Source organism: Euprymna scolopes, chromosome 41 (genome assembly GCF_053919585.1).
Source record: "Euprymna scolopes isolate OS-2025 chromosome 41, ASM5391958v1, whole genome shotgun sequence".
Lineage (NCBI taxonomy): Eukaryota > Metazoa > Mollusca > Cephalopoda > Sepiida > Sepiolidae > Euprymna > Euprymna scolopes.
The window spans coordinates 21,863,220-21,889,158 of record NC_136522.1 but is presented as its reverse complement, the minus strand read 5'-3'; the positions used below and the strand labels follow the sequence as shown (position 1 = coordinate 21,889,158).

The 25,939-nt window shown below is 32.1% G+C and overlaps 1 protein-coding gene across 1 annotated transcript in view; it reads right to left on the bottom strand.

The window, feature by feature from the left end:
- LOC145266410 (nuclear pore membrane glycoprotein 210-like) overlaps window positions 1–25,939 on the bottom strand; it is a 203,385-nt gene that overhangs the window by 118,825 nt on the left and 58,621 nt on the right. Inside the window, exons 12-13 of the mRNA XM_080122073.1 lie at window positions 8,619–8,771; window positions 6,864–6,969 (exon numbers count right to left, since the gene is read on the bottom strand). Coding sequence (XP_079978199.1) covers window positions 6,864–6,969; window positions 8,619–8,771 — 259 coding nt within the window. The remainder of the gene's footprint in view (window positions 1–6,863; window positions 6,970–8,618; window positions 8,772–25,939) is intronic.

The window sequence follows — 25,939 nt, the reverse complement described above, 5'->3', positions numbered from 1 at the left end:
AGGCTAAAAACATAACTGAAAGTGTTCCCGATGTCCAAATACCCTATCTATCAAATTTCAAGTCTGTAGAACAAACATTCAGAGAGGAGTTTGGTAGAGATTTTTTGCACACACAAGGTCACACACATATATATATGTCCGTGAGCTGGAATGTTTTCAGCTTAAATTTTACAAAGTTATGCATGAACTTTTTGCGTGCACAAACACACAAAGTCATTTTATATATATATATATATATATATATATACACTAAAACTGTCGTTCTTGGTTGTTTGCTTGCACACTATCCTCCTCCTACTACGCCTATTACTTCTCTTTACAACTACTACTACGCCTCCTCTTCCTTATCCTACTATTACTACTACTGGTTGTCATGTATTTTCCCTATTACTACTCTACTACTGCATTCTTTTTTATATCGTTCATTTCCGTATTACGTTTAAATTATTTTAACGCAGTTTTCTTGCAAATAAATCTACTATTTTACAATGTATTGTTTTACTGTGTACGTTTTCAACGACCCAATTTTTTTTTTTCTACGTTTAAATTAAAAGATATTTCAAAATTTGAATTTAACTTTAAGTATTATGGTATCTGTTCAGTGCACATTTACCTATAAGTATGGCAAACCACTTAAAATTCAATGGCTGTAAGTTTTTTTTTTTTTTTCAAGAATAAACAATTATAAACAGAATGACTCATAGAAATCTATATTCTTTTTTCATTTTAATATACTTTCATAGAAATGTTTCTGTTATGTCACAAAAGAACTATTTTCTTTACGTCACAAGTGTCACGCTAGTTCATACATTAATTCCATAGTTAATATATACTGACCCAATGGGTCATGGGTAGTCTAGTATATATATATATATATATATATATATATATATTAGCATTACAAGTTGATTTTTTCTTTTTAGATAATTGTTATTTTATCAACTTGCATGAAAAAAAGCTATGTAAAAATGCTTAAAACCGTTTGAATTATGTAAATACCATCAGTAGTTCAAAAGTCATGAGAAATTTTAAGTGCCAAAATTTAGGCTTTTCCTTGGACATTTTTCTTTAGAAAAAGTAGGCTAAATTACGGACCTCAACATTTCAAGAAATTCAGTAATTTCGCCACCATTTTATTTTTCAAGCCATTCTCATGAAACTTGGCACTCTTATGTAAAACTGTGTGCTCTTTCTGATTATACAGTCAAATCTGATGTATCTCTTTACCATAAGCCATGAATTATAAATTCAGATGTACAAATTTCAATTTTTTTTTAAACTGGCGCATGGCATCATACAGTGGGTGTCTATTTATAAACAAAACTAAGTATTATACTGGTATTTAAATATAGCTTTATTGAGAATAGGCATTTTCCAGTCTCCTCACTAAAGGAGAGCTTAATCTTGGGTGTAGCTATTGAATGCCTAAAGGGCATTCATGACCGGTATTTACTACTCCCCTCAAAGAAAAAAAAATTGAGTAGATATGAATTAATTTCAGAAATAAATCAAAGAAAATTTTTCATATAGATTTTGGATTTCTGTAAAAGATGGACATTCCCAAAGTCAACAAGAACTTATGCATTTTGGGACCAGTTAAATTTTCAATTTTGTAAATCCTCCATCTGGCCCAAAATATACCCCTATTTTCTGAGATGCAACCATAAATCGTACTCTACATGAATCCTTGATGTAACTTTCACAGTACCAGGATACCAAGAATCCTGATAAGCAACAACTATGTATTCACCAGTTGATGGTAATTTTTGCCATTTCTATTTTGTTGTTTTACTGAAAATTCAACTATGTAAACAAAGAAATAAAACAGTAATTTTTTTACTTTGTTTCCACCTTAACATTTTAAATGATTACTTTTATATGTTTTAGGGTATGCTGAAAACGAATATCGCATTTAAATTTTCTGCAAATAAGTTTTCCAGATATTAAGCAATGTCATTTCTTACGTTATCGCTGGTGGCCATCTTGGTACGCACGAGCGTGCAAACCCAACCCTAAGAAACTATGCGCAAACGCATGTACCAAGATGGCCACCAGCAATAACATAAGAAATGACATTGCTTAATATCCGGAAAGCTACTTATTTGTGGAAAATTTAAATGTGATATTTGTTTTCAGCATACTCGAAAACCTTATAAAAGATAGTCATTTTAAAGAAAAATGTTGAGGTGGAAATAATGTAAAAATTTACAAAATGCATCACAATGAAATTCTTTATCGAACTGCCTAACTACTATTATTATTTAGATATCTTCAGTTACCCCCCCCCAAAAAAAAAACGGGTTTGTCTTACAGATTTGAAGAAATGGTCTTGACACGGAGTTAAAGATAAATTCAAGTTTCACGATATATTTTATTTAATTGTGAGATGAAAGTACAGAATAGTTAACAAAACACCCTTCCTTCCTCATGTTAAGAATGGGTTTCTAAATAATGTTATTATTTCAGCATGGTAGCATAAGTGCACAAGTACCTTTTATTTGTTATATATTTGTTTTTTTTACCACTAAAAAACAAACGCATGTACTTACTACATTTTGTTGTTTTTTAATATTTTTAGTACATGTGTACTAAAAGCGTTAAAAACAACAAAATAGTATTGTTTGGAAATCAAATTTGAAAAACTTGATAATTTTTTTCAATTGACAAAGTCAGAATAAAAAAATGAAACTTATCTGCTTTCGTTTTGAAAATAGAAAAAACAATTTTCTATTTTTAAGAGAATACAAACTCGTTAATACGCTGACAAAGATGGTTAGCACATAGCAAGCCATTTCCCTTAAGCAATTTTAATTTCTATAAAAGATAACATTTTAAAAAATTTCCACACAATAATTATCAAATATTTACATATTATACATGAAAATAATTCTGAAACTATTATCTATATGAAAATGGATGATATATACGGATTTATCTTATCAATTTTGAAATATTCTTTGTCAACTTTTCTCGGTCATAACTTTGCTTCCTGTGGTTGTAAAAAAAAAAAAAAAAAAAAAAAAAAAAAATCAATTTCATTTTTAACTTGGAGCATAAAAACATTGAACACATAAAAGCAAAATAGATTAACATCATTGGAATGCTTATTTAATTCTTTTTCCATCAATGTAATTCTTTTAAAAATTGACCTACAAATAAAAAAGATATGACTTGTTGAAGCACATATGGTATGTAATATTGCCGATGTCCACGAAAATACAGCATATGCGTGTAATGCTATATATATATATATATATATATATATATATTAGCAGGATGTCTGGTTGTAAAATACGTTTAAATATGGTATTTCATTTATGTAGATTCCATATTTATGATTATAGGGTAAATTCTCTATCGATTATTATATTGTACCCAATATATATAGTAATGATTTCAAAAGTTAAGAAAAAAAAAACAAACTTTGTTGCCATCAGCTGGAATCGAAACCAAAATGTTCAGCGTTCTAGCATTCGTTGTTACTATCTGAGCGATCACCAGATGGATAAAAAGACTATATAATAAGCAACTTCAAGCTAAAAATATATATCAATGCCTGCTCAAAAGTTAGTCAATTTACTCCTACCAAAGTCAGCTTTTTTTTTTTTTTTGTTGCTTTTTTTTACCCCTCAGTAACTACTTTTAAGGGCTAAAAACTAAATTGAAAGCATTTTCAAGGTCCGTATACCCTATATATCAAATTTCAAGTCTGTAGACCAAATATTAATAGAGTTCGGTAGAGATTTTTTTTGCACCCACGCAGACAAGGTCATGTCTGTGAGCTGGAATGTTTTCATCTTAAATTCTACAAAATTATGCATAAAAAAGAATTAAGCATAATAGTTAAATGAAATCAATCATTTAAGAAACCATAAAAATGAATAATTAATTCATGAACGTTTGTTTTTCAAAAGAATATGCAAATTAGTTAATCTTCATGAAGTCGCTTGCATATCTATGACTGAGTATATCAAGTTTGTTAAATAATTTTTAGAAAGAAAAGTAGGTTTTTAATATTAATGTCAGAACGAGAAAAAATTGGTGAACAAGACAGCCGTTCTTCTGTTACTTATAAAATTTGATTTTTTTTATTTAAAAATAAAACTTGATTAATTTATGATTTTTGGAATATGATATTTTTGTTTCGTCACAGGTATGTAGATTATACAGAATTTTCTGGATGTTTTTTTTTTCTTTTTGACATAGAACAAGAATCACAAATATTTGTTTTCAAATGTTTCATTCATTTTATTTGGTTTGTCTAAATAGCAAGTGAAAAGGCAGATGGGGTTTGTATTACTGTACACATAGATTCGAAAAAGTTGTCAAAAAACAAATATAGAACAAATAAATGTTATCAAAGGCAAGATAAGTTACTTTTCTACCAAACTGGATATATTTTTCGTGTTTTTATTCAGTGTAACATGTTTATTCAGTTCGAAAAACATGCAGTGTTTACCGATGTATTGGAAAATTCAAAATGGCAGCCGACTCTCTTTCGGAGAGGGTACGTTTGGGAAAAGGTATTATAAATAATAAACTAGACAAAATACTGTTAGAAAACAACCGAATATATGTCAAGTTATGTCACGGTAACATATATTGAGCGAATTTCTAACAGTATTTTGTCTAGTTTATTATTTATAATACCTTTTCCCAAACGTACCCTCTCCGAGAGAGAGTCGGCTGCCATTTTGAATTTTCCAATACATCGGTAAACACTGCATGTTTTTCGAGCTGAATAAACATGTTACACTGAATAAAAACACAAAAAATATATCCAGTTAGGTAGAAAAGTAACTTATCTTGCCTTTGATAACATTTATTTGTTCTATATTTGTTTTTTGACAACTTTTTCGAATCTATGTGTACAGTAATACAAACCCGGCAGATGTCCTTTTTTCTTTTTCTGAAAATTTAAAAACAAATTAATCCATTTTGAAATCATGTTTTGTTCTTAGAAAGTTCTCCAGGCAAAAATAAGTCATTTATTTTTTTTCAATAACAATCTATTTCTGGTTATAGTCAGCTAATGTACTTCCTAACTTCCGGTGTGGCTGCTACCAGAAGCGGTGACAAGGCAAATCAGTTCTTTTGCCTTTTCTCTCACGCCTATATCTCCCTTGTGCAAGTCCTTTTTTTTTTTTTTTTTTTTTTTTTTTTAAATTACGTTTTTCCAATCATTTTTTTAAATTATCATTGTAAATTTTTTTTAGTCTTATTTTAATTAAGAATTAATGAAGTTATTTTAATTTTTTTAAAAAGAATTATTGTAAACACTTTTAGAAATCTTTTAAAACTATTTTGTAAATATTTTTATGCTTAAAATTTTATTTTGATTTCAATAATTTTAAGTTTTATACTTTCATAAAAGTTTATTATATAAATTCAAATAAAAATCTTATTTTTAAAATTAAAAAAAAAAAACAAAAAAAAACTTATTTTTATAATTTCATAAACATACATTTCTTATAAAATTTCAAATAAAATAAAAACTTTAAAATTTTGTTATTAAGAGTGCAAATAAAGACTAATTGTGTTATGTTTATCTTTTTATAAATTTTTTATTGTAGACTTTTCAATAATGTTCTTATATTTTATTTCAATAAATCGTTTCACAATAGAAATGCTGAAGAACAATAAAAGTGGAGAATGTTTGTTCTGTTTTACGGCATATCAACCACTCTGGGGTCATTTAATGCCGAAAGGTTAGTTATGATATGTTGTATATTGGTTTGTTCTTCTTAAGGTTTTTTTTTTGGGGTGGGGGTGGGGGTGGGGTCTTTCCTTATATTTTAGAGTATATTTAAATCTCTTTCAGAAAATTGATAATTTTTTGGGGATCAATCTTGTTTAATATTGTTTTTAGGTTGTTTTCTTGGTAATACTTTGTTCGGGTTTGTTCAAGGTCAATGCAGTTTGTCAGTATATGGTGTATTGTGTAGGGTTCTTGAAAAGGTGGAGAAACTGATTTGTTTTGTCACTTCTTCTGATAGTGCTCCAGAGAAAATTAGGGAAGATGTTAGCCGACTATAATCCTATTTCCCACTGTTGTCAGGTAAATATTACTATAAAAACTCAAGCAACTAATTGAGGTAAAACTTTAAAAAAATACAAACGTGTGTAAAGTTTTACTTAAAAAAAAAAATCTCTCCTGAACTGTAAATATTTTAGCTACAGAATATTAACCCCCAAATATTTCTTTTGTTAATAACTGATTACTAGGGCTTTGACATGAAAATATTCTTATTGTTTTGACTCATATCCTACACAGACACAGTTAATCAATTGAGAACCATATCATTCCATCTAAAAACATATAAGATATTAACTGATATATACTCAAGAGTCAAAATAATGAAAAGAATATTTTCTTGTCATAGCCCTACTGATTCCTAACATCATATTGGTAGCAATGTTTAGTTTTTTTATCACAAGAAAAATCCCAAACAAAACATGCAACCCATCCAGAGCAAACCCATTGTATAGGTTGGTTGGTTGGTTGGTTGTTTTACGGCATATCAACCCTTTTTAGGTCATTTAATGCCGAATCCAGTGATTTTGAAGAAGAAGTTTTTATAGAATATGTTTTGTTTTTTTTCAAGTCAGTTTCTATTTAACTCACAGTTAGGACCCTAACAGGTCAGAGTGGACCTGGGAGCAATGGCAATTAATGGGTGGCTCTATACTCCGCAAAGCCTGCAAGCTGGGGCCTCACCATTGGATATAGTTTAAGGTCTGTACAAGTTTTTTTTTTGGGGGGGAGGGGGGAATTAAAATATATTTTTATTAAAAGAAACTCGATTGAATAAAAGTATTGAAAACAAGATTGACCATCAAAAAGTTGAAAAAACAACACATACCATCGAGTTCCACAAACATGGCCACATGCATAGTTAGTAAGGTGTTTACTTCAGCCTCTACTCGAGATGGCAACAACTCCATCCTGGTAGGAGGAAGGACCACTACCTGAAACAAAAAAGCGTCTATGTGTGAGAAGAAAAAAAGTGAATGTAGCGGGGAGGCGGATATAATACTTAGGATGAGGAAGATATAGAATGAGAGAGAAATGATGAATATAAAGGGGTACGTTAAGCAACAAAAGGGAAAGGGAGCAATGAAGGCGGAGTTTTAGGTACACAAAGGAAGAAAATTTATTTACTGTGGTTATAGCTAGACGAACTGTTCTCAATGTTTTACAGAGGGTACCAGGGATTGGAGCTCAGTTGAGCATCTACCATGAAAATAGTGACAGAACAGAGAAAGACTAGAAAAGAGATGATATCCCCACTAGATTTTGAAGTCAGTTCTGTACTCTGTCATGGCAGAGAGAAGTGTTCTGAGCAACACCTCTCCAGATGTGGCATATTTGACTTTCATATAGGTAGAAGATTGCATCAGAAGTGAGATACTTTCTGGAGCAGTAGAATGATCCAATCATTTTTCCAGTAAACTAAACAACAGATTTGATGTGCATCTCCTATTTCAAATCTAATGTGAAGATCAGTCCCAAAAGTTTATGAAAGCAGGGGGCTTCCTCAAGGAGAAAGCTATTAATTTTAATTGGAGCAAAGAGAGGAACTGAACATTTGTGGCACAGAGCTTAATTTTAGATGTATTAAAAGTAAACAAAACTACCCCACCTCCCCACACTTACACAGGTCGAAAGAGAAAATCAGAAATAGCTTGATCATTAATGCCCTTTGAAGTGTTGCCATAGACGGTTGTGTCATCTGCATAAATGTCAATGAATGATCTTAGAATACGATTCGAGAGATCATCGATGAAAATCAGAAAGAGGATGGAGTCTAGAATAAATTCTTAGAAGCACGCCAGCGTGGATACTATTTGTTGCAGATTTCAACAGCTACTTTTATAAACTTATTTGAGCGAAAGGATTTGATGGTTGAGAAGAAATTTTTAGATATTCTTTAGCTAGTAAGCTTGTGAACCAAACATCTGTATCGAACCCTATCAAAGGCTGTTGATATGTCAAAAGCTTTTGCTCTAGAAACGAAATCCCCATTAATAGATTCACTAATCCTATGATATTACAGTCAGCACATAAACTATTGATCTTGCAGGACGGAATCCATATTGCTTGCCACCGAGTAAATTGTTTTTGCTCAGGTAGTTGACAACTTGGATTCTGACTAATTTTCATTTGTTATTTTTCCTATTTACTTGCCTCCCCATGAGGGCAAAGTTAGACACAAGGTCGCTTTTTAATGTAGGGAAAATTCAGCTCCCTGAAAAGGGGCACTCTGGATAGGAACAAAAATAAAAATTGTTTCAATCATGAAGGATTTTTCATCCACTGACTGAGGACAGAAAAAGTGTAGCATCAGAACAGATACTCCACTTTATTCCTAGCCAAAAGGTCAATTGCTGTATCATGTAATTGGCATTAGCATAGCATTCTTCAGTACAGTTTATTTAACTTATTTACAATATCAAACTAGTATGATATAAAATGAATTCTTTTTGTTTACCTATGTTTTATGATAACATACAAATTAATACGACCCTTGCTCTATTTTTAAAGATGCGGCAGGGTTATTTCAAGATGGACACCAAATCACCATTATAATAAGATATTTTAACAATTCTTAATTTACCTTTGCACTTCCCGTGTGCCTGTGGTTCTTGACATCACTGGCCACTACAGTACCAATGCCGGGACCAAGAGGATTGGTTATGCCTTTGTTGTTGACGTTGACGATACTCATATTCTGAGTATACCAGGAGTATTCACCGCTTCCCCCTGTGGCCTGAAATTAACATTTACTCATTTCATTGATAAAAGACAAAGTAAAAAAAACAAAGTAAAAAAAAAGAAAAAAAAAAGTGGAGCATGCATGATCCCCCCCCATCCGTGAGTGCACAGTGAACGAGGCATAAAAAAATGACTAAGTTCAGCATCCCCCCCCCCCAACTTTTCAGAAAGTTTTATAAAAATCCAAGGCATCAATTTTTTTTTTTAATAAGCACAAAAGTGTCAATTTAGCCATTTTAACCTAATGGCACCCCTAGGTGTGTGTGTGTATGTGTGTCAACCTGAGTTTTCCAGGAAAATCCATTCTGTTATTTTTTTTTACTCAACATGTTTAATGTTTGTGTAAAATTTCAAAAAATTCTAAGGCGTAGTTATTGAGAAAAGTGCGGACAGACGAACGGATGAACGGACAAGGGTGAATTTACAGGTCCGGCCAAATTTTGTCGGGGGGGGGGGGTTATTAAACTGTAAATGTTACTAAAATTTTATGTTTTTAAAAACTTTGAACAAACATTTTTCGTGGCAGACAGAATATATATATAAAAGAAAATACTATTTCCTAGAAATATATACACAAGCACATTATATAAATTAAAAAAAAATAGGAGGAATAATAAGTTATATTGAACTTTGTGTCATCAGATCAATAAGGACAAAAACGAGAAAAGAGTAGGAAAGAACCTCGGTGCTTGTTAAGATAGAGTCGACAGATTGATTTTTTAAATGTGGTTTTAAGCCAAAAATAACAGTACTTACTTGTCATGTCAAAAATAGTAATATATGCAAAACTTATGTAAATTCATGGAGTAGAATAACTGTTAATGTGCTTTTAGGAAATTAAAAAAAAAGGTCTATTGCCATTATTGTTGCAAAAAGGGAGATAAATGTCCCCTGTATCTGTAATCTTCAAGATGTTCACATCTAGGGAAAATGCCATTTCCTCCAATTTTCTGTAAAAATTACTTTTAACTATGATGAATTTTTGAATATATTACTATTTTCTACATAACAATTAAGTACTGTCGTTTTTGCTTAAAACAACAAAAAAAAAAAAAGAAGAAAAAAAAAAAAAAAAGAAAATGATCTGTCGACTATCTTAATGAGCACCAGAACCTCTTTGGGCCATAGCATTTCGAAGGTAAATATTTCTCATCAGAAGAGGAGAAAAGCCAACGTAATTACATAAGTGTTTATAGAGTATCGTATGAATATAAATATAAGACCATACAATACAACTAAAACCAACTTAAGAACATTTAGATTAGAAACTAGCCTGGGTGCCCGGAGTTGCCCAGTTGTTTGGAGGTATGTGTTGAGCAAAGAAAAAAAAAGTTGTAGTAGGCAGGCAGGCTTGAACCAATGACACGAAGGTGGAAAAGAAAGTGGAGATGTGTGTATAAGGGTGTTGGTTGAGCCAAAAAAGGAAAATTGTGAGCAAAAAATAAATAAATAAAAAAGTGGTGGCAGGCAGGCAGAATCCCTACCCTGAATGAGAAAAAGTATAAAAAAAATAAAATGTGACGCATTAGCTGCTGTGCCCATCGCAAAACCAGAAGTGATATACGTTTAAATTAAGGCTAGACAATCGAAAAGATGTGATGACTTTTGAAAATATGGGTGAAAAAGGTGACCCCTCCCTGTAGAGAAGTGCCCAGTTGAGGATGAAGGAATTAATGTTTTTGGCCAATTTTTCAATATCTGTCGTCCGAAGGGTCAAGCTTCAAAATGATACCGATCTCATGAAAATTCGTCACCTCTGTCAAAAGTTTTAGGCAAAAATACAAACATACATACATTTAAACAGACAGGTGAGATTTATATTATAGATGAAAAAAAAAAAAATAGAGGGATAAAATATTGGGGACTAGTAAAAAATAAAAAAAAAAATAAAAAATAGTGATAGGGAAAAGAGTAGAAATAGGATTGAAAAAAAAAAAAATGAGTAAAGAAAGATTTAAAAAAAAAAAAAATTGATCTGATGACAACATTCTATGTAACATTTATTCCTCATCTTTTTAATTTAATTTATGAATTGTTCCTCTTAAATGTGTAGAGCTTTCACTATTTTTCTAGGTTTACTTTTTTAAAGATATCTTTTTCAGGTATGATATGGAGAAAGATAAAATCAAGAGAAAATGAAAGAGTTGGAAATGGAAGATTAACGAGTGTGTAATAAGCCTTCAAAAACAAATGAGTTTTTAAATATATGCTTGTATAGTGTGTAATAAGCCTTCAAAACAAATGAGTACTTAAATATAAATTTTTTTTTATTACATTTTCACCCCAAACAAGGCACATTGACACTTTGGTGTAGGGGGCTACTATCAGGGGCAGCAACTACTGGGGCACTATGTAGGGATTTGGGCAACAAGATGTCGGTTCACGTTGCACTTGAACTTCTGCATGTCAGTACAGTTAGGGAAGCAGGAACCTGGAATGGAATTCCAGAGTCTAGCAGTTCTGGAGAAGAAACTACTGGAGTAGAAAGATCTTTTACATCTAGGGATCTCTACTGTGTGGAGGTGGGATTTAGCTGCCTGTCGGGTTTGTCGAGGGTGTCTACGTCGTGGGGGCACAAGTGTCTGCAGTTCGTCAGAGCATTCACCATTAAAATACTTGTAGAACAAGCAGAGGGATGCAACGTTTCGTCGATGGGACAGAGGCTGAAGCTTAGATGCCAGTTCAGGGCCTATCAGATTGGCGACTCTTTTTTTAACCTTGTCTAGGAGCGAGAGACTAGTAGCAGATGCACCAGCCCAAATGTGACAACAATACTCCATACATGGGCGAATGGTGGCCTTATAGAGGTACAGGATACTTTCAGGTGTCAGTAGTTTTCTAGCACGGTAGAGAGAGCCTACATTTTTCGCAGCGGCTATGGCAATGTTTTCAATATAATTGCTCCAGCTCATGTTTCCTGTGAACGTTAGGCCAAGCAGTTTGAAAGATGTACTCTCAGACAGGTAGTCACTGGCCATTGCTATTGGTGGCAGAGAAGGTTTCTTGTAATTATTGAAGGAAACCAGTTTAGTCTTGGCAGCATTGAAAGTGACCATCCATTTATGTCCCCATTCCACTACAGATTGGAGATCATCCTCTAGTGTTTTAGCCATTTCTTTAGATATGTGTTGCTTGTATAGTGTGTAATAAGCCTTCAAAACGAATGAGTTCTTAAATATATGCTTGCATTTCATGCTTTGAAATGAAAGATCAAACGGAGCACTACCGACATCTGATACTTTTTTTTTTTAATATAGAAAAAGAAAAAAAAAAGCCATGGAAATCTGCATAAAGATATTGTGTAGGGAAAGAGAATGCTGTCACAGAACGGGCGTATCAGAAATGGTTTGCTAGATTCTGAAAAGAAAAAGTTTCAAAGAAAGATGCACCTCACCCTGGCTGGCATCCAATGATAGACGGTGATCAAGTAAAAGCTGTTATTAAACAAGACTGCTGTTTGACAATTAGACAAATCATAAACATTCTCAAAATTTCCAAATCATTTGTGGAAAATAAACTGCATTATTATCCAATAAACAAAAATGAACATTCTGTTTTTAGCCAATCCAATATTTTAGATTCCAATGTGAGGGATCACTTTCTTAAATAAATTGAATATAAAATTGAACACACACTCTCTGGCCAATTAGTGGTAAATAGAGATGCAGTGTCTAGCGTTGTGTTTTTCTGTTTTAAATAAAAGAAGGCGGGGGGGGGGGGTGACTTTTAAACAGTAAATATTTTTTTTTAATTTTACATTTTTATAGGGAGGGGGGGGGCGTCAGGCATAAATATATTACCTAACCATAGAAAGTAGTTGAAAGTAAAGACTGATTTTTGTTTTCTCAAACTGCGTACAATTCAATTCAAAAATTTGTTTAAGTGCTCGTCTGAGCTTCAATTCATGCCCCTCCCCCACCCGCCTGACTTTCACAAAACACTTGTCTAACTGAAACCACTATCAATAATTTCTCCCACTCTTTATCTGTACCTAAACCTAAACATAGATTCCATGAACAAAGCTTCTTTCTTAGAACTGCATGAATGTTCCATTTTCCTGCTTTCCAATTGACTACAATATGGTCGTCTTCTTGATGAACCGTCCCCTTAAGCCAATTTACCAAATTTCCACTACAAACGATTGCTACGATATCTTCTCATTAACTACCGTACACTCATTAATCCTTGAGTTGCCTCAGGGCCTTGATAAGTGGCAACTCCTTTGTCAAAAGAATTTCAGAGGTAATAAAAAAAAAAAAAAAAAGAAAGAGAAAAAATGTGTGTGTGTGTGTTGGGGGGGGGGGGGAGAAAGTGATCTCCATTTACAGCTGACTTGCCAGGAAATGGGCACTCATTTTACATTCAATTAATATCGGAAAGTGATCCCTTAAAAATATGTTTAAACTATTTTTTTTTTCAGAAGGAAACAATTACTATGAAGAAATAAGATAGTTTACAATTGTTTATTTTGAACAGCATTGTTAAAACATTTGTACATAAAATATTAATGAATGGAGATGACAAAGCAGTTTTAAACTGAATAAACTTATTAACTACAAGCGTGAAGATACTATTGTGTTAGTAACTATGGCATTATGGTGCTATTGTGGTCATTTTTAAGGCAATGTAAGATATTATATAAGATCATACAGCATACTTCTGATGGGACAGCCACACTTAAAGATAAAAAATTTAGAAAAGATCAAAACTATGTTTCAGAATTTTTAAGATGAGGATTGATAATTTGGATTCTTCTGACTACTGTTCTCATCTTGATTGTTATATCCACAACATTTTGGTTGACGTAACCTCTAATCTTCTTCAGGTATATTTTCTTGAACTCTGGAACCTTTCTATCGAACTCGGGAATCTGCACAGAATTTAATCTATGGGAGTAGCATGCTCTTGTTCCGTCAGCCATGACCAAGTAGAAGTCCAAAGTAACTTGCAATTGTATTTTGAATATTGTCTGCACTGAAAATGGAGCCTTCAGTCCAAAGACCTATAGCATAATGGATAAAGTACTTGATATAATTCAGTTCTAAATGACACTTCCAAGGTTGAAGATTCAATCTTCATTGTGGGCAACACTCAAAATACAATTACGAATTATTTTGGACTTCTACCCAGTTATGGCTGACAAAATGAGAGCACGCTACTCTCATGGATTAAATAAAGGTCTTCATTCAAAATTCTGTGCAGATTCCACGAGTTCAATAAGAAGGTCAGAGGTTACATTGACTGAAACATTGTGAACACTTAAGGGTTATAGTCAGCTAACATGCTGAAAAATTTCGAAGTAGCGTTACCAGAAGCATTGACAAGGCGAATCAGTTCTTCCGCTTTTTTTCTCACGCCTATAAATTTTTTGTTATTTTGATAATTTCATTTTTATACTTTCATAAACATATTCTTATAAAATTTCAAATAAAATAGAAACTTATTTTTAAATTTTGTTATTAAAAGTGCAGATAAAAACAAATTGTGTTATTTTTATCTGAATAATTTTGTTAATTTTTATTGTATATTTTTAATGTCTTTTTCTTACATTTTATTTTGATAAATCACTTCACGGTAGAAATGCTGGAGAACAATAAAACTGAAGGAACTGATTTGCCTTGTAACCACTTCTAGTAGCAGCCATGCCGGAATTTAGGAAGTATCTTAGCTGACTAACCAACTTAAGATGAAAATAATCCAAATAATATGAAATCAAATATGGTTGTTGTGATATATATAGATATATATGATAAATATGAAGGGAGATAGATTTATAAAGAGAAAGGAAAATGAAACCAACGGAAGTTGAAGTGCTGTTAATTCAAAATAAATTGGTTGCTAAAAAATGACCAATTTATGTAAAATAGGATTTAGTCAATAAAGCACTTGAGGAAAACAAAAAAAAATACAAGAGAGAAAAAAAAGCTGACAGATGTTAGATTATTAGGAATCTTATGTCAATAGCGATTAAGTTAACTAGTATAAAGTTTGACATGGGCACACCAAGTACGTTATGATGATCCAAATCTGCAAAACAGAATTATTCTCAGAGAGGGATCAAAGATAGGTGATAAAATTGACACAAGGGACAACAGGTCAAAGAGTGTAGACACAACAGAACATGAGAAAAACAAGTTGAGCATGTGGGGTTCCTTTCCATGAGTGAAAAATTTACTTTCACCATAACTAATGTTTGTGCAAAATTAAAAAAAAAAATTTAAGTAGTGTGTATTGAGCAAAGTGCAAACAGATGAACGATTGTGGTGCAATTTTATTCCTGTAATGAACCCTAGGAGGGCAACCTATCCTGGAAAATCCTTTCTGGCAAAAATTTACTTTCACCATGACTAATGTTTGTGCAAGATTTAAAAAAAAAAAAAAAAAAAAAAAAAAAAAAAATCGAAGGCGTTGTTACTGAAAAGGGTGTGAACAAATGAAGTGGAGTAAATTACTAGACCCAATCCCTCCTTTGTCCGGGGGGGGGGGGGGGGAATTATGAGGTCACATTTGTCAAGCCCACAGAAAACAAGTTTTCATATCAGCCTATTGATGGAATAATGCAATATTGAACTGGAGATAAATAATGCGAGTCTGCCATCGGTTGGACGAAGTAGTTGGCCAATAATGTAGAAAGAAAACTTTGACAATCATCAAGAGAGAACTAAACCCTCTCCTGTTCGCACATCATCCAAAGATTTAAGAAGATTAATTAAATAACTAAGAAAATGTTAATCTCTCTTCTGTGCAAGTCAATTCTCTCCAGAAATAAAACCTTAGAAAATCTTAGAGAACATCTGTATTTCTTTCTGCATGTAAAGAAGTTTTATTTGGCTAGCTGAACTGATGAGATGATCAACGCCCATTCATAAAAGGTAGCAGAAATTCAATGAAAAATCAAAACGACAATGAACGACGTTAAAAGATCCACATATATATTAAAGATTTATTTTGGTAATGAAAACATTATATAGGAGGAGAGTTAACTAAAGAGTGAGAAAAGCCAACATCGGAAAAAGAGGAGGGGCAGTAGTAGGAGATTATAAGCAAGGGAGAGGGGAAGTGGTGAACTGAGAATGCGCCAAAGTAAAACGACAAGGTGAGCAAATGAAATCAGTTTTGCTTGGGCTGTTCTAGAGAATATACACATACAGCTGTTAAATTTGTAAGAATTTTCGTTTGCGATTAATCAATTTTATCAATGAACTATGATTAAGAATAAAATGTTGAATGAAATACTTAAGACATTAGAAAATTAAAATCTTGTGAGGACAAAATAACTAGGAATTATTAGCTTGTTGCCAAAATAAATACATTCAAAATATCCCCTGCTCTAATTTTGTAGAAATAATGAAAAGAAGAAACAAAGGCAGAAAGATGAATAAAATGGGTGTCTGCTTGCTGACAGAAGACATTTATAAATACGGTTCTTGTCCAAAATCCTCCCTATATTATAAAGGTTATTTAAAAAAATTTTTTAATGTAAATTGATCAAATAGCTTTATTTTTATAAAGAAAATAAGTTTCAAGCGATTAATGGAAATTTGTAAGTATTACAAAATAAATCATGCAAGTTTGGATTATTGATTTAGCGCCCTTTTTTTCTTTGTTTTATAGATTTTTTTTTTCAAAATATTGAGGTGAGACAGTCACCTCTTGGTTACTCAAAATTTGATTTTTTTTTAATTTTAATTTTTTTTTTATTTAAAAATAAAACTACTTGATCAATTAAAATTTTTTTTTTTTTATTCCATTTTCACCCCAAACAAAGCACTGTCACTTTGATGTAGGAGTCTATCGGGGACATAAGTTGCAGGGATACTATGTAGGGAGTTGAGCAGCAAGATAACTGTTCATATTACACTTTAACTTCTGAATGTTAGTACAGTTGGGAAAGCAGGAACTCGAAAGGGAGTTCCAAAGTCTCACAGTTCTGGTGAAGAAACTATTAGAGTAGAAGGCTTTCTTACATCTAGAGATTTCTACTTTGTATGGGGTGGGATTTTGCTGCTTGTTGGGTTTGTCGGGGTATTTAGGTTGAGGAGGTACAAGGGCTTGTAGCTCATCGGAGTATTCACCATTAAAATACTTGTAGAACCGGCAGAAGGATGCAACATTATGTCGATGGGACAGAGGTTGAAGCTTAGATGACAGTTCAAGACCTATCAGATTGGCGACTCTCCTGAACCCTGTCCAGGAGTGAGATTAGTAGCAGATGCACCAGCCCAAATATGACAAACGTACTCCATACATGGGCGAATGGTGGCCTTATAGAGGTAAAAGGATACTTTCAGGTATAACTAGTTTTCCAGCATGATAGAGGGTTGGTTGGTTGTTTTTGTTTTACGGCATATCAACCCTTTTCAGGTTATTTAATGCCGAATCCGGTGATTTTGAAGAAATTTTTTTTAATAGAATATATTTGTTGTTTTCACGTCGGTTTCTATTTAACCCATAGTTGGGACCCTAACAGGTACTACCACTCCAGGTCAGAGTGGACCTGGGTGCAATGGCAATTAAAGGGTGGCTCCACACTCCCCAGAGCCCGCAAGCTGGGGCCTCACCATCGGATATAGTTTAAGGTCATATCCAGGACCCTCATTGAGGGACTTTACCCTCTGCAGGGGAGCAGTCGGCATATTCTAATGCCCCACCGACAGGGCCTGGTAGAGGGAGCCCACCTTTTTTGCAGCAGCTTTGGCAATGCCCTCAATGTATCTGTTCCAGCTCATGTTCCCTGTGAACGTTAGGCCAAGGAGTTTGAAAGAAGTACATTCAGGTAATGTGTCTTTAGTCATAGCTATTCGTGGTTGAGAAGGTTTCTTGTAATTATTGAAGGAAACAAGCTTAGACTTGGCAGCATTGAATGTGACCATTTTTGTCCCCATTCATTTGAGGTCTTCCTCTAGTGTTTTTGCCATTTCCTTAGATATGTGTTCATTTGTTTTCCCCTCGTGCCTGTTACAGAGCGTGGTGTCATCAACAAATATACCCATCTCAGAAACAATTTTACTAGGGAAGTCATTTATGAATATTAGGAATAATAAAGGTCCAAGAATCGACCCCTGAGAAACACCCGCATTTATATCATACTGTTTAGATGTACAACCGTTGAGGACAACCTGGATTCTTCTCTTATTTAAGAGAGATCTAATTATGTTAAGTACTCATCCAGTGATACTGTAAGACCTGATTTTACTGAGAAGACCATCGTGCCAAACCCTGTCAAAGGCCTTCGATATATCTAGGGCTACCACTGTACCCTCCCTCACTTTGTCCAGTGAATGGTATATATGTTCAGAGATTACAGTAAGGATATCTGCTGTCGAACAAGCTTGTCTAAATCCATATTGTAGGTCACTCAGAAGTTTAGCAGCAGTAAGGTGATCGACTAGAGCTTGATTAATTATGGACTCAAATATTTTGACGTAAAGTGGGAGGAGGCTAAAGGGGTGATAATTTGATAGGTCAGTTCTTTCGCCAGAATTCTTATAAACTGGTACCACAGAAGCAGTTTTCTAGCAGTCAGGAAATCAAAATTCGTTAAGGCATTTGTTGTACAGTTTGGAGAGGACTGGAGCAACCTCAGTGGAGCATTCTTTTAATAGCACAGCCGGGATCAGATCGGTTCCACATGCTTTTGAGGTGTCTAGGTTTTTTATGATAACATGTACTTGAGAGGAAGTGATTTCCAAATCATCAAGTGTGGCATCTGTTCGCAAAGTAAAGTCAGGGAGGGAGTGGTTTGCTGAGTCCAATGTGGAGTTAGAGGCAAACCGACTGGCAAGTATGTTAGCCTTCTTGGTTGCCGTGCAAACAACCTCGTGATTATTGGATAGTAGGGGAATTGTCAATTGCCCATTATTTACTACACTGTTGTAAATCTTCCAGAAATCACGGGTTCTTAATTTCTGTGCTTTGACACATTTTCTGGTGGTTTCAATATATTCTCTCTTAGCTATCACTATTTCTTTCTTACGATTATTTCTAGCTTTACATGATTTTTGGAATATGATATTTTCGTTTAGTCACAGGTATGCACATCATACAGATTTTTTAAATATTTTTAATATAGGGGGAATTCTGAACAAAAAAACGAGAAATTTATAGGATGTAATATTTGAGATTATTATATTTTAGTACTTTGTGTAGATGGTGCTATAACTACTATTCCAAATAAGGTGTCATTATGTTCTGATTAACTAGGTGAGAGTCATTCAAAGGTTATGATGAAAATTATGACCATTTAATAAATAAGGTGGGTATGAAAAAGCTAAACGAGTAGAAGAATGGGTGCTTCTATAGAGTAAGAGCAAAATCTGATATTAAATTTCAAATAAAATAAATGGCATCTATGTAATTGTCATGTCACAAGTAGTAACATATCAAAAAATTATGAAAAACAATAAGGTAGAAAAATAAAAAAAAAGAAATTTATGAAATTGATTTCGCTAACTAAAAAAAAGGACCGGAACATTCTATTAGAATTGAGTCACTTCCCCTTTTACTTACGTCATGTAACAATGTGATGCAAGCGCAATTCAAAGTGTCAGACACATTTTTTCTCCATATAAACTTTATCGATAACTGTTTCTACTTATTAATTACTTTTCAATCGTTTTTTCGTAATTTTTGGATATGTTACTATTTGCAACATGACAATTATGTAGGTAGCATTTGTTTAACTTGAAATTCAATATTTTTATTTTCGAATTTCATTCTTAGAAGCACTGAGGAATGAATGGATAAAGAAACATTGCTTTCATGCACTTTATGAAAATTAGACTTGAAAATCATGAAAGACCCGAATAAACCTTGAACTTGTTTTTCCAGAACACAAGTACAATCTAAAAACGAAACCAATCAGCAATTGATTTCAACCATTCGCAGACAGAATATAGCAGCACGCCCAAAAGATATGCTGATTGAACGTAAAACAAATTTTCTAATGGAGATCAATAAGGAATATCCGCCTTACGACAAAAATGCTAGTTTTATTTTGGTGTCTTAACCCCCCAACGCATTTTTGCTGATGAGGAGATTATGTTCCAAGACAAAATTTTTGTGAATTATTTTCAATAATTATTTCAATTTCAATAAAATGAACACAAAAGTTGATTTTTTTTTTTTTTTTTTTTTGAAACTGCTTTTTAATTCACAATTATTGATCTTTTTACTCAATATTAATAGAACTCTAGGATACACATACCTATCGAGCTTATTATATATCTACAATACTATGGGCACTATTTTTTTTTTAAAGTATTAATATATTTACTAATACATTAAAATAAACTGTTCTTTAGACTCCAGGTTTAATTCCCTTTATAAAAGATATATTTTTTTTGTAATGGTATCCAAAGTTAATAATGCTCACAGTCACATTTTTTCAACCCCCGAAGAAACAACAGACATTCTAAATATTGGAAGATTTCAAAATAAGGAATTTGAGTTGGATATTTTGAAGCCAGAGATATAAGTTTTGGAATCCTAGGAGTCCGAGTCTGACTATGCACCTTTTAACTAACTTTGGATTCATGTCATACACAAGATCACCAAGGAGAGTACTATTTGATGAATCATAATCAACAAATGGATCAAATAACCTACAATTTTATCTTAATATCATGGAATTTCCAAGTTGTAACAAAAATCACTACTTTGCTTCGGGTAGCTATAAAAACAAGCGAGACGTAATATTTAAGACTATAATTATAAGGTCTTACTTTGCAAATAAGTTTAGTGAAGCAATATAAAAAATGTGAGGAATGTAATTTTTAAGAGAATAATATATGTCTTACCTGGGTTGTTTAATGGAGCTATACCAAAACATAAGAGATTTAATATTTCAGATTTTAGTTATGACTTCTAACCTTGAGAGTTTATTATAGTTATATAGAGAAACATAACTTTTTCTGATTACAGTTAAAGACTTTTAATAGCAATTAAGAACTGGCCTGTACACTGCAAAAATGGATAAAAAACTGAAAGAAAAAAATTTAAGCATATTTCGGCAATTTTTCAGGTTATATCTATAAAATTAATATATGAATAAAATTTAATCTTCCTTCTTTCTAATGATATAATTCTTCTTGCATGACGATTATTTCTTTTATTATTTTTTTTTTTGCAGGCTGATTTGAATTATTTGAATTATGTAATTTTAATAAATGTATTTAGTTTATTTTTTTTTTTTTTCAACAAAATATTTTTAGTCATATTTTTTGGAACATCTGTGCCATTCACACTATTAATCGACTTTGAAAAATCATTCAATTGTATAAAATAAAGATTATCCTACAATATTTGGAGAAAGGTATAGAATTTTAAGTAAATTTTAATAAAATTTTCTTAAAAAAAAAAAAAATCAAATTTTTAAAATTATTATTTTTATGCCATTGAATAAAGAATGGTTTCTGCAATAATAATCAATAGAATTCATATCAATCTTATTTAATATCAAGAACGGCTTAACAAAAAAAAAGAGAAAGAGACATGTTATGTTTTTAATTTTAGATTAAAATAACGAAAACTAGAAAATAATGTGTTTTTAAATATAGATTCTCCGCCCCCCCCCCATGCATGTAAACATAAACTTTTTCCAGTAACCATCATTACAATAGTAGCAAAAGTAGAAGGTTTTATATTTCTTTTCTCGCCCAAACTTTCTTTTCCTTCTTTTTTTTCTGTTCTCGCATTTTTTTTCTGAATAAATTATTTACAATTTCATACTAACTTTCCATGTTTACAAGAATTTTGTTTAACTTTAATTTTGAAAATTATTTTATGAAATGAAGTTCCTGTAATCATGATTCGTTTATGATAGATTTTAATGGATGATGTCTTAAAGGATCTTTTCCGTATCTTCATAGTAATGGAAGAATATTAACATCAAGGGTGTGAATTCCATTATAGAAACATTGATTTAATTTGAATAAAATAACGCATCGAGTGCGCTTGAAAGCCAAACCGCAACATAATATTAGGCAAATAAACATATTTTACTTGTTTGAAATTTATAACATAAATATATTTCAGGACCAAACTCCATCCTCAGCATGTTGTTTTCTCTCTTTTTTTCTATTCTTCTTTCTTGCCATGTTGTAAAGTAGGAGAAAAAAAATCTGTAAAGAACCACACGTTGTATCTCAGCGGTTGTATTTTGAAATGTTGGAACTGGAAATACAACCGCTGAGATACAATGCGCAGCTCTTTACAAACAAACTTTTCTTTCTTCAACTTTACAAGATGGCAAGAAAGAAGAATAGAAAAAAAAGGGGAAAAACATACTGAGGATGGAGTTTAGCTCCGAAATATATTCATGTTATAAATTTCAAACAAGTAAAACATTTGTTTATTTTTCTAATATTATATTGTGATTTGGCTTTCAAGCACACTTTATGCGTATTTTATTTTATTAAAGAATATTACCTTTAACAAGTGTATAACCAAATTCAATTGAACAATGCAAGATTTTTCTTGCATTATATTTTTGAAGAAATATATTTTATCTTTACATATTTTAAATTTAGTATTGTGCAAAATTATTTAAAATTTTAATCTAAAGCCTTATAAGTTTATTCAAAAATGACCGATTTATTTTAATATAGTAAATTTCAAGGTTTTGATGTCAATTTTTTTTTTTATATGTCAAAAGTTGGATTATTCAACAAAATCTTCCGATATTAAGAAAACAACTTTTTATTTTCTCAGAATTAGTCCAGTATAAAAGGTTTTTGAATTATCTCAAACTTTTTATAAAAAATTTGATAAAGTGTACATTTGATTCATTTTTTCCAACTGCCAAATTTGGCTTCAGACTGTGTAAATGTCAGAAGAGATCTTTATAGATGTACTAATGAAAATAAAAAAAAAAAAAAACTTCATCTGTATAATGTCAGAAATTATAAGTATTTTGCTAGCAATACCAGACACCATAACTTCAATGCTGGACAAGACACACACTGCTACTTAATTTGACACTCATAGTCTTTAAATCAGTAATAAGTACATTTCTACCTCCAAAAAAGAGTCTCCCAAACTTTTGAAACGCTTTTAGAAACCCATTCTTAGCATGGGAATAAGGTGTTTTCCAACTATTCTGTACTTTCACCTAACAATTTAATAAAAAAGGATATCATAAAACTTGAATTTTACTTGAAAATAATATTACAAAAATAACGCTGTAATTTTGTTTTATTTCATTAAACAAAATTTTTTTTAAAATTTTAATTCCAACGGCTTCACTAGACGCCACTTGATTTATTTAAATAAAACACTTAAATGAGTTAAAACACACAAACCACTTATCCAGTTAAATAAAAGAATAACTTACCTTGTCTATGATAACATTTGTTTTTTTACAATCCACAAAGTGGTCAAAAAACAAATAAATAAATGTTACCAAAAGCAAGTTACTCTTCTACCTACTATGATAAATTTTTGGTGTTGTAAATGTTTATTCTGTTTCAAAAACAAGCAATGTCAAGTGTTACACGAGAACAAGAAAAAATGGCTGCGATGTTTCTTGAAATCTTTGAAGTCTCCACAATGACTTAAAAATAAAAAAATTATACAAAATAGTGATAGAAACCCACCCAATAATTGTTGCAGCAACTTGAAGCCATTAAAATAAAACTTAATCATCCTAATTAGTTTAATGTACTTGAAAGTGTTATAATTGTAATCTGTACAAAATTTCCTTTCATTTCATATGCTACAAGCCATATTTTCTTAATAATTTCTTTGAATTGTGTTATGGTGGCCTTCTTGGATTTCACGGTCGCCATCTTGTATTTCCTGATCGCCATCTTGGATTTTTCATGATGTGAGAATGACAAATGATAATGTCCATCAGAATAATACTTCCTATGATGATAAAGCCTTAATTACCATTTTTCTTAGCTGTTTTTATGATGTTTCTACTTAAAGCCGTTAAAATGAAACTGAAGTATGCTAATTAGTCTGTGAGATGGTTGTAAATACAGCCAACTGAACCATAGTATTATGATATGTTCAAAATTTCATCATAATACCTTGAAAAGATTTGAAGATACAGCTTTTTAAAGATGGGTTAGTCTGTAATTATATGCATTTAAATAGGACTGACTTAAGGCAAAAAGTCCAGTGAACCATGCATTTTTTGATACTTTGAATGGTCATAACTCCAGTTCTAATTGGCAGATTTAAAAAAAAAATAAAGAGAATATTACTTTGTTTTTATGCTCTTTTTTTCAATAATTGCTTGATTTGAGTTTATTCAATGTAAAGAAAAAAATGGCGTGGCCTTGCTAATTTTGCAAGTTGAGTGGTTTTTATTCCTTTTCTTCTTTATCTATAAAAAAATTGCATGTTTTTTTTGTTTTTTTTGTTAAAACATCATTGCTGACAAAAACATGGTACCTTCTCTACAAGTACCAATAAAACTTGTATGAACAATGAAAGTTATTCTTCTGCATTGTTTCCGAACAATTTTTGTGACGGTATGAGATTTTCATCAACATTTAAGATGGAATAATCTAAGAAATATTAATTACATCTAAAATATCTTTGTTTTAATGAACTTTGACATTTATAAAGATTTTCACTTATTTAAAGCTTTTTTATCTTCATGTTTCCGAGTTTTTTAGATGAGGAATTATTAGGATTTAGACTACTGTTCTGATATTGAGTGTTATTTTCATAGTGTTTCAGTTGATGTAATCTTCAACTTTCCCCAGGAAAAATAATCTGAATGAATGGCTCTAGTCTTGGGAAAGCTCCAGGTCTTGACAAGCTTCTGAGATTGACCTTCATTCCTGATCTGGAACACATATATCAAATCTGTTGCCAATATCGCTGGAAAAATGGTTGGATCACTTGACTGCTCCAGTAGATATTTCACTGTCGATGCAATCCTCTATTTGCATAAGAGCAAGGTATGCCTGTAATGGAGTACTGTTGTCACATCTGGTGCAAGAGCTTCTCGGCACCCTATCCAGCTTTGATAGAGATCAAAACCAGCTTTGAAACCTAGTAGGTGATGCCCTTTTCTCTTTCCTGCAACCTCTTTCCCCACAGAAAGCCTGTCTCTGCTCTATTGTTATTTTCATGGCAAGTGCTTGACTAAACTCCAATCTATGGTCCATTACCCAACTTTCACAAAACTACTCAACTAGTTACAACCACTATATACAATTTCCTCCACTTTCTGTGCCTAAATCTAAACGCAGATTCCATGAACAAAGCTTCTTTCTCAGAACTGCTTACCTGTGGAACACTGTTCCGCTAGCTTGCTTTCCAATTGAATACAACATAGTAGCCTTCAAATCCAATGTAAACAAGTTCTTGTTGAGCTGTTCCCATAAATAATCAAATTCTACCCAATTTACACCATTAACGATTACTACACTAGCATCTTACATTCATTAACCTTATCCTTAAGTGGCCTTTAGGCCTTGATAAATAGTGACTAAAGTAAAAAAAAAAAAAAGGTGCATCAAACTTGAGTCTTTCTGTTGAACTATGGAATCTGCATGAAAATTTCAAATGGAACTTTTTATTGAATCCACAGAGATAGCATGCTTTCGTTCTATCATCAGTGATTAATTGATAGTAATTCGCAATTGTATTTTGACTGTCGTGGGTTAAATATAATGTTCCGTTCTAAATTGTGTGCAGATTCCCACATGTTCAATAAGTTACATCAAATGAAACATGAAAATAACACTCAAGATGATAACAGTAGTCTGAAGAATCCAAATATGACTTGATATGACTGTTTAAGTTGGCCTTCTATTCAGTATCACAAGAAACACAATTTCCCCCACTCGTTATTTGAGCCTAACCCTAAACGTAGATTCCATGAACAAAGCTTCTTTCTTAGAACTGCACACCTGTGGAACTGTCTTCCATTTTGTGCTTTCCAGCTAACTACAATATAGTTGTCTTCAAGTCCAACGTAAACAAGTTCTTGATGAGCCGTTCCACTTAAGTTAAGAAATTTACCAAATTTCCATTACTAAGAATTACTATATTGTCCAATTTTACTACTGTACACTCTTTAACCCTTATCCTCAAGTGGCCTCTGGGCCTTGATAAGTGGTGATGCTTATGTAAAAACAAAAAATTCTGACAAACTTTGAATGGCCAAAATTAATACTAATTGAGATACGAAGATAAATTTGG